General features: G+C 39.8%; 1 protein-coding gene across 1 annotated transcript in view; it reads left to right on the plus strand.

The window, feature by feature from the left end:
• Positions 1-538: 538 nt before the first annotated feature.
• The window catches only part of KCNMB2 (potassium calcium-activated channel subfamily M regulatory beta subunit 2), a 153,099-nt gene continuing 144,901 nt past the window's right edge, over positions 539-8,736 (plus strand). Inside the window, exon 1 of the mRNA XM_010167070.1 lies at positions 539-623. Coding sequence (XP_010165372.1) covers positions 586-623 — 38 coding nt within the window. The 5' untranslated portion in view covers positions 539-585. The remainder of the gene's footprint in view (positions 624-8,736) is intronic.

An 8,736-nucleotide genomic window follows, 5' to 3' on the forward strand; every position in this document is an offset into this window, starting at 1 on the left:
CACCTCCACTGCACTAAGGCTTTCTGGACCGAAAGTCTCATAGGTGGTTATTTCGAATGGGACCCTGCTTCTGTAGAAGACTTTTGAATTTAAAAAAATCTGAAGTATGAACAAGTGCAAGTAATTGTGATAATTACTGCCTAGCACTACACTTTTAAAGCAGTTAAGTGAGCTTTCAGTTTATATTTCAATAATTTGCTTGCTTGGTCAAAAAAACCCCAAAAAACAAAAAAAACTACCAAAAATAACAAACCCAAAAAAACCCACAGAAACAAAACCAGAAACCCCATACTCATCATGTAGTTTATCTGAGGTCTACACATACAGTAAAGCATTGCTTAGAAGGAGGAAGAGAAGTTTGCAGCAAAATTGTTTTGTAACAGATGTATCAATGGAAAAAGTTAGTAACTGGGAGTGTTCTAAAAAAATCTCGCAGTTGCTATTAGTGCTGGTCTTTAGGGTGTAGCTTTCCTCTTGGGCTCTTGTGTTTGTTTTACGTATTGCTTTCCTTTTCCTTTTGGTCAGGAGCTTTTTTATGATCAAGCAAGATAATACTGAGCAGCAGCACTGAATCTGCAGGACAAAATGAGCCTTTGCTTTAAATATCCAAGAGACAAATGGAGGTAAGTAGAAACAAATGGATTAAGCTGTTTGGGCTGGGGAATTGCTGTGAGTGTGTTATTTAGAAGTTTCTAACAACTGGTATGTTGGATTTGTTTTGGGGTTTTTTCACCTATTTGCCTGCAATGTTAAGAATTTAACTAAAGTCCGGCATGGAAGTATACTGAAGTTGTAACTGCGTTCAGACCTTCGGTAGGGATTACAGAGCCAGTGAGGACGTAAATCCTTTAAGCAGGGTTTCCTAGGCCTTCATGGCAGACCTTAAACACATTTTCCCTCCTCCTTTTTCCTCCTCTTTGCAAAGTGTCTCTCTATTTCTGATTCACTGTGCACACTATACCTAATCAGAGAGTTCATCCGGCTCCTATTATCTTCCTGTATTTCATATATACAACAGAGGTTGTATTTGCTCAGCTGCATTGAATCCTATTATAAAAGCAGGGTGCAAAGGGTAGTTTCTGGATGCACAGTGAATCTCTGTAACTAATAAAATATAGCACTTGCTCTGCTGGAAGTATCAATGTGAAGCCCACAGTTGACAGGGTAAGTGATCGCACTTCATAATCCTATAACGTTCATATAATTTGGTGGTACTGGCATAAAAGAGATACTCAGAGCTAAGCTGGACTTTGAGATAAATTGAAAATGGTGCCTTTAAAAGAAAACTACTCAGTACAGGATTTGATGACATGCAGACCTTTTACTCATAGGATGTCATAGCTGGCATAGTTAGGTGGATGAAAATAGTCTTGTTTACTGCGTTGTACAAAGGCAGCGAATATTTCAGTTTAGAGAAGAAAGGGGTGCGTGTCCAAACAAGAATCCACATGTGCATCAAGAGCAGGCAATGAAAGACTAAGTATTCTTGACACTCTTTCTTCCTGTTTTCTAAATTATCTTTTAAGAATCTTGGCAGTTACTGAGATGGAGAATTTTTCTGTATCGTTCAAGGAATACTTCTAATATCAAACCTTAAGTTACACTAGTTTTGCCTGCACGCCTATGGTATGTGTTTGGTCTCCAGCTGCATTATCACGGCTTTTAGAACTTGGTTACAGCCAAGTTTCCAGACTCAACTGCCAGAAAAGAAATCATTTTTATTTACTGTCTGCTGATTGTTCAATTTTATGTCTATTTCAACGTTTTCTAGGAAAATACTCATAGCAAAAAATTGCAGGTCACAGACCACAAAGTTAGTTCATATATGAGATAGAATTAACATTTTCCCAAATTATTTTGTAGAATTTACAAACTTTTTAGATTAGTTTCTTCTTCTGTTCACATAGACCAGTCACTATGCTCCTTCATATTGTGAAGTACCAGAAAGTAGAGCTGCATTTTGGTGCATGAGGGATATGTAACTTATGTAACCCTCTGCAAGGGTGTCAGAGAGTGACAATATTGAACTGGGGATATATGAATTATCTTTCTGTTGGTCACATTACCTCTGGCTTCTCCTGTTCTCCCCCTGTCTGACCTCCTCTCTCAAGTAGACCCAAAGCTCCTTGGGGAAGGGACCTTCTGTGAGTGTTCATACAGTGCTTGCAAGTGTCTTGCTCTTATTTACGTAGCAGCATAGCACAGATAATTAACGAAATGTGCTGACTTTATTTATCCCTTTTCATAGCAAAGAGTTCACTAAAGTTGATGGAAGTTTTTACATGGCAGTACCAGACCTCCAAGTGTGACTGTCAGTTCATTGGTTTAATGGAAACACCAAATTAAAGTACATTTATGTTGGCAAATTCATGCTCAGAGAGCTGAGTCACTCTACACAAAGCAGCAGCCATGGCTCCTTTGAACATTTGCTTTTCCAAAGTGCATCCTTCCTCTGCCACCAAGGCCTTCAGTATGCTTCTTGCTGTGGATATTTGCTTTTCATACAGTGCACTGATTCAAAACCAGAGGCAGTTACACTTCCAAGCTACCAGATTGGTAACAAGAGAGGAGAGAGAAGTTCTTGTGTCAGGAACAAACCCAGAAGACAGGCCTGGGTTATGTTTGTAGCACTGAGCCACTGATACAGAGGAAGGAACGGGGATGCAGGGTCATTATTAACCTGTACAGTCATTTTCACAGCTTGATTTTAAACTCACTTATACCAGTGAGTATTTCTACTGGCTTTTCAGTTCCTAAAGGAAACTGAAACAACTTTAAATGCTGGCAACAACCTGTGTAAAATCTGAAGGGGCAGGCTTTAGATGCATGGAAATAACCTGCTGCAGTTATCAAAGCCACATCTAGGTACTTAAGGTGAAGTAGGACCAGTTGCCCCTTCTCTCATGAACTGTCAGCTAAAGCACAGACCTTGGATTTCTGCTGTGAGCAGTTCATACTCACAAGTCCCCCTAATCCTGATTTATTCCAGCTGGATTTCTAAAATAAAAAGGGAGAATTGTGATAATTGTAGAATCCAGAGGCTAAGAATAATATGCAAACAAAAGTATCCAAAACAATATCCACCTGTAAAATAAAAATGTCCTGTGAGTCAGTGGAGAATAAAGAGAAAGAAACACAAGAACAGACAACTAGGAAAAAAAAAAAAGTCCAGCAGAATACTCAGTAGTCATAGGAAGATCAAAAATAAAATAAAACTACTTTGAAACCTCTCAATTGGAATACACTGCAGAAGAGCTGACTGATCCCAAAGAAAGCTGTCACGATGTCATAATGAAGTCAGCAGGCAAATTTGAACAGGAGAGGTCTTAAAAACAGGGAAAAAATATTTCTATAAGTAACATCTGAAATGTCAGAAAGTAAAATACTTCCAAAAGAAAAACATTGGGAGCAGGTAAAAACTTAATTTGAAAAAGCTTCCATCCAGTTTTCTACTAATTGCTGAATATTTGATAGCTATTTAAATTATTTCTCAAGCTCACTTGAAAAAAAAAGTTCTCTTTCCCATCCCCTCAATTAGAGAAAAATCATCACATCTTTTTATGTTGAGAGTTAGCTGATGAATGTCATCTCATATATCACTGCCTTTGCATCTGACAGGAATCAAAGCAGAGATTTTGAAAGGCAAGTGTCTTTGAACTTCTAATTATGCTTAACAAAGAAAGTGTTTCAGTTAGTGAAATTTCTGGTTTTGCCTAAAATGCTTTTCTGCCACCTTATTTCTGGACAATACGAAGCTATGTTGAAAACAACAGTAATTATTTATTTCTGATTATACTGTAACATTTAAAACAGTGGGACAAATATCCAGTGTTTCTTGCATATCCAAATCTTCTGATGATTTGTTGAGAAATACTGGAAAAGGTAACTGTCTGATAGATATTTTGTTCTTTTGCATCCATGTGCAGACATTAAAAAGCATCTGTGAAAGTTCAGAGTATGAGAGGAGGATTTTAGCTCAATTTCTCTGCCCCCAGGAATTTCTCCTCTTAATTTCTTCTTCCTCAGTTTTCTCTTTGGGGCCTCATTCTGAGAGGGATTTAAAATACCCAGACAAAAGCTGCACTCAACCAAATCTACTCAAACAAGAGCAATTACCAAACAGGAGGATAAGTCATAGGGAGAAAAAGATAATCAGTAATAGGCCAGCAATCCAGCATCGTCTCTAATTCCACCACATTAAAGTACTTTGGATAAGGTTCAAAAAAAAAAAACCAAAAAAAAACCTCAGCAAAAAAACAACCAAACAAAGAACAAACACCCAGACTTCAGTGCAACCCCTCAGAGCCTCAAATCCTTTGACTTGCATCCTTCTCTAGTTTTAACGCTTCTTAAGAGAGACCAAAACGTGAGACTCTAGGAGTCCTGGGTTAGGAAGCAAGTAATATGTATGTGTTTACTCTGCTGGGCGCAGGGAGTTTTGATCTGCCAGAGAAGCGGTTGTTTTGTATGGTCAACATCAGGCTATATCTTGCAAATTAGGAAGGTTCAGGCTAAGAAAATACTGAGGCTATGAAGAAAGTCCAACTGATGAGTATGAGGCTATGAAGAAAGTCCACCTGATGTAGTGAGTTGCTGGTAAGTCAGGAACTGGTGGTAAAACCTGCAGTATCTGATATGGATAAACAAGTTTTATACTGCTACTCTCTGTCACTGGAATCATGGATTTTCCCAATGTTAAGCACAGCAGATTCAGATTTTATTTTTTTCTAATTTTAATATTCTCTGATTTATATTCCATGAACTGAAGAAGGGAATACAAGCTTTGTGCTAGCTCCTCAGATCGTATAAAACAGCATAAGTTCAAGAGGAGTGATTCTCATTTTCCTTAAATCTACTTTATAACAGCTTTACACATACAGGTTGAATAACAATGACAGTCAGGCCTACTAACTCGTTTACAATTGCTCTTTTCCGTTGCCAGTTTGTTCCCCATCTTCCTGTGAAATACACAGATTTGGAAAAATGTTTAAAACATATTATAAATAGTACATCAGAAACTGCATATATGGTAACATCCAGGAGTCAATTGTTCTTCATCAGTAAATAAGAGGAGCAGCCAAGCAGCAGAGCCTGGGATTAGCACTGAATTGCCTCTCCTATGAAAACCTCTTCCCATTGTTTTATCTCATACATTTGCAAACGTTCTTCCTTTCCACCCACTTGTAGTCCCTAAAAGAGTATTTAGGAGTTCAGCTAATTTCACTGGGATGTGGCAATTTGATATAAAAAAAAATAATCCATAATGTGCTGACAGTATGCTTGCATGTTTCTGTTGCTCTAGCACTGACTGGTTTGAACACTATGGGGGTGCCAGCTTGATAGCACTGGTAGGATGCAGGCAGAGATCTACTGCTGTTCCCAGTAGATGCTGGGGAGAAGTAACTGGACCTGAAGCGTGGAAGAACATGTGGCAACCTTATCCTAATGACTGAGGCACTGAGCCTAGGGAGAGGCCCTTTTGGGAGACACTTGGACCCCCTCCGTAAAAAACATGCTCAAGGATGAAAAGTAGAAAGAGAAGAAGAGGAGGATGCACCAAATGCAGACTTCAGTCCATTTTACCTTATGCCTTGGGTAGTCAAAAGAAAGAGCTGAGTAGTCTCAATGAAATTCCTAATAGGGCACTACACTCTCAGGTTCTCAGTGTGTGCCTGGGAAATAAAATGATGAAAGAAACATGAAAGTAACAGAATAACTTTCCTGTCAACTGAATTTTTGTATGTTGGGAGAGGCTGAGGGCAGTTAAAAAGAGTGCAGATGGAATGTGTAAAGGGTTATGGCCATGCTTCATCAGTGTACAGACTAAACAGCCCTGATATGTTAATTAAAGCAAGCAGCCAGTGGGACAGCAACACCCTCTGCTAGGATGTGTGCTCCTGACCTGTGTAGGTTGGAAGCAAACACTCCCATCCCTGTCACAGTGCAGCCTCTCTTGGAGAACTGTAGGCTAATCACATTTGTTACAATTAAGGTTTTAAAAGCAATTGCATACTTACATTAGACCAAAAATCCCATCCAGACAAAATCCATCCACGCACATTACCAATAACAGCCTTACAGGCAGAAGTTAGCATGTATCTCCCATTTTCCAGTGCTGAGGTTCGTGTGTCACCAAAGGATCAGCGTCTTTCCTTGAAGCATTAGTAAACCACACAGTGAATGTGTTGCACATCAGATTAACATCATAGAGAGAAGGTACTAGCTGAACAGTTGTATTTTTCATGAAGCACATATTTTACTTTTTACCTAACGGTGGGTCATTCTGGAATCTCCATCACTGATGACTTTGGAAAACAGGTTAGACAAACCAGACAGAAGTGGTGCAGGTAAAGCTGAACCTGCTGCAGGGCAGCAGATGGACCAGGTGACCTTTAAGGGGCCTCCCAGACTCCATTTTCTATGATTTCTCTATTTTAATGCTTCTGTTTCACTAACTAGACAGCTGGCCCTGTATTAGTCAACAAACAACAGAAGCGATGCGGGCTGGCTTAGATGAGGCCAGTTTGGAGTGTTTGCTTTCGTTTTATGAGCAGCCACACAGCTCTGGAGGAGAGCTAACAGGCTACACACACAGCCGGTCTTTGTCTGTGGTTTCAGACATCTGAAAAGCTGAAATCTTTCCCAGCAAAAGACAGCTTATGCCTGCAAACACTAACCATTTTACAGTTTTTAAGAAAATACTTGGTTGCCTACATTAGTCTGTGATACCATTTATCCAACTTACCAGACTGAACTTCATACTGCTGCAATACCTGCCCTCAAAGCCACATATGTGTTGGTCAGCTAAACAACTGAAGATCCAAAATATTTAATATTTTGTAGTGCACTAACTGAATACTGAACATTTTAGGGACAGATTTGCCATGATGCCAGGTCTAGTTCTGCAAGTACAGGTCATGCTGCATCTACTCCAGGTACTCTGAAATTACTGTGTTCCTGCTCCAAGTGCTTTAGGCACCCCAATTTGGTATTTTTTTTTGCAGGTGTACTATTCTTCTTGCCAGATGTACAACAGGTTTCGGTTTCCATGACTCCTGTCTGTTGCACATGCATTTAATATGCTCAGGAGTTTTGTTAAGAGATTGAAAGACCTGGATTTAGAGTTGCCTATCACAAAGCAAATAATCTTGAAAATGTTTGTATTTGAGCAAGAAGAGTCAAGTCTTCATCTGGCAAGGGAATTTTCATCTTTCTCCAAGTGTATAGTCTCAGTTTTACACATGGGAAACTTAAGATTTATCTTATCTGAGTCAGAAAATACCTGCATTTTAGTTCTTTCACTGTTAAGAAACGTATACAGCTGCTCTCACTATTTCAGAGGGGTTTGTTTGTTGTTGTTTTTTTAAAATCACCTCCTTGGTCTCTTTTTAAAATAAATTTTTACAAGGCTCTTATTTTTGGAGCTTACAAGTCATAATGAATTGAAACCTGTGACTGCAAATCAGTTCAGATTCATATGTTGAGTCATGGGTCCCTCTTGAGTAAGTGCAGTAGTAAAATCATGTCCATGTAAGGGGATTGGCAGTAGCTTCGGAAATATCTGTCCTCTTTCCCAGTTTGCACTCTTGAGCCATGCTTCCAGCTCACTTTTTTTTATAAAAGCTTTGGATACTGCCTCAGTAACCATCCCTGTATCAGTGTGCTGCTGCACAGGATGGGAAGGGAGGCTCCAAAATTTACGTGGCCTGAGTGTGTCTTATACTGTTAAGATTCATGGTACTACTAAAAGATTCATTTTTCTCACTCTCTCTCTCTCATCTTTTACTCAATACCAAACAAAGCCAAACAAGTGGTTCATACACTTCCCTGTCATCCATCACATATTCTGCTCTTCTATCCTACCTGTGCAACATTTTCAAAATCAATCCTAATATCTCACCAATTATTATTAAACTCTTTTTTAGAGCTCTAAATCTCTTGATTTAGAGATTGCCCAAGCTGATGAAGTGAATAGAACCAAACTGTTTCAGGCACTGATGGTTCAGCCACATGCATAGAAACACATTGACTTCCTGGGAGCCCTTGCTGCCAGCCCCAGCCCCTGCTGATACCCCTCTGCCCCATCCTCAGCTCTGCCACGGAGCTCCTGCCCACTTTGAAGAGTTTACTTTGCCTCCCGGAGTAAAATCCTGACTCATCCTTTGCTCCTTTTACTCGTTCAAAGTATATTCTTGTGCCATGTAACTGCATGAGCTGTACTGCCCCAGGGAACCAGCTAGGAACTGCTTCGTGCTGTGCTGGGGGAATATGTGATCTTTGCAGTCTTGTCACCAAGCCAGACAGACATATGCCTGGGTTCACCACCACCACCCTCCCACCCCCTCCAGATTAATAAGGTGCACCTTATTATGTGTTTTGTTATGCCACAAGTCCAACAGCAATATTAGCAGGCCCCAGGTACAAACATTGATCCTAATTTTATCGTAAAGCAGTGCTCAGGCAGGACAGGCTTTCAGATTTTGACAGCCTCTTGTGCTTCCAGGTTCTGGTAAGGAAAAAATGTTGAAAAAAAAACCCCACCATTTGAAACAATTTATGATTTACTTTTGTGGACTTGGATATGTCAAATAAACATCTGAGCATGTTTGTCAAGGAAAACAAACTGCCATTCTGAACAGCTGGAGGTTTAGCCATCCCCAGAGCAAAGTCCATCAAGCCTAGAGAAGTGGCAAACTGCCAGACAGTTGCATGTGTGTCGTTTTGATGGTCACACAG

This window comes from Antrostomus carolinensis, unplaced genomic scaffold (genome assembly GCF_000700745.2).
Source record: "Antrostomus carolinensis isolate BGI_N321 unplaced genomic scaffold, ASM70074v2 scaffold1774, whole genome shotgun sequence".
In the NCBI taxonomy this organism is placed as follows: domain Eukaryota; kingdom Metazoa; phylum Chordata; class Aves; order Caprimulgiformes; family Caprimulgidae; genus Antrostomus; species Antrostomus carolinensis.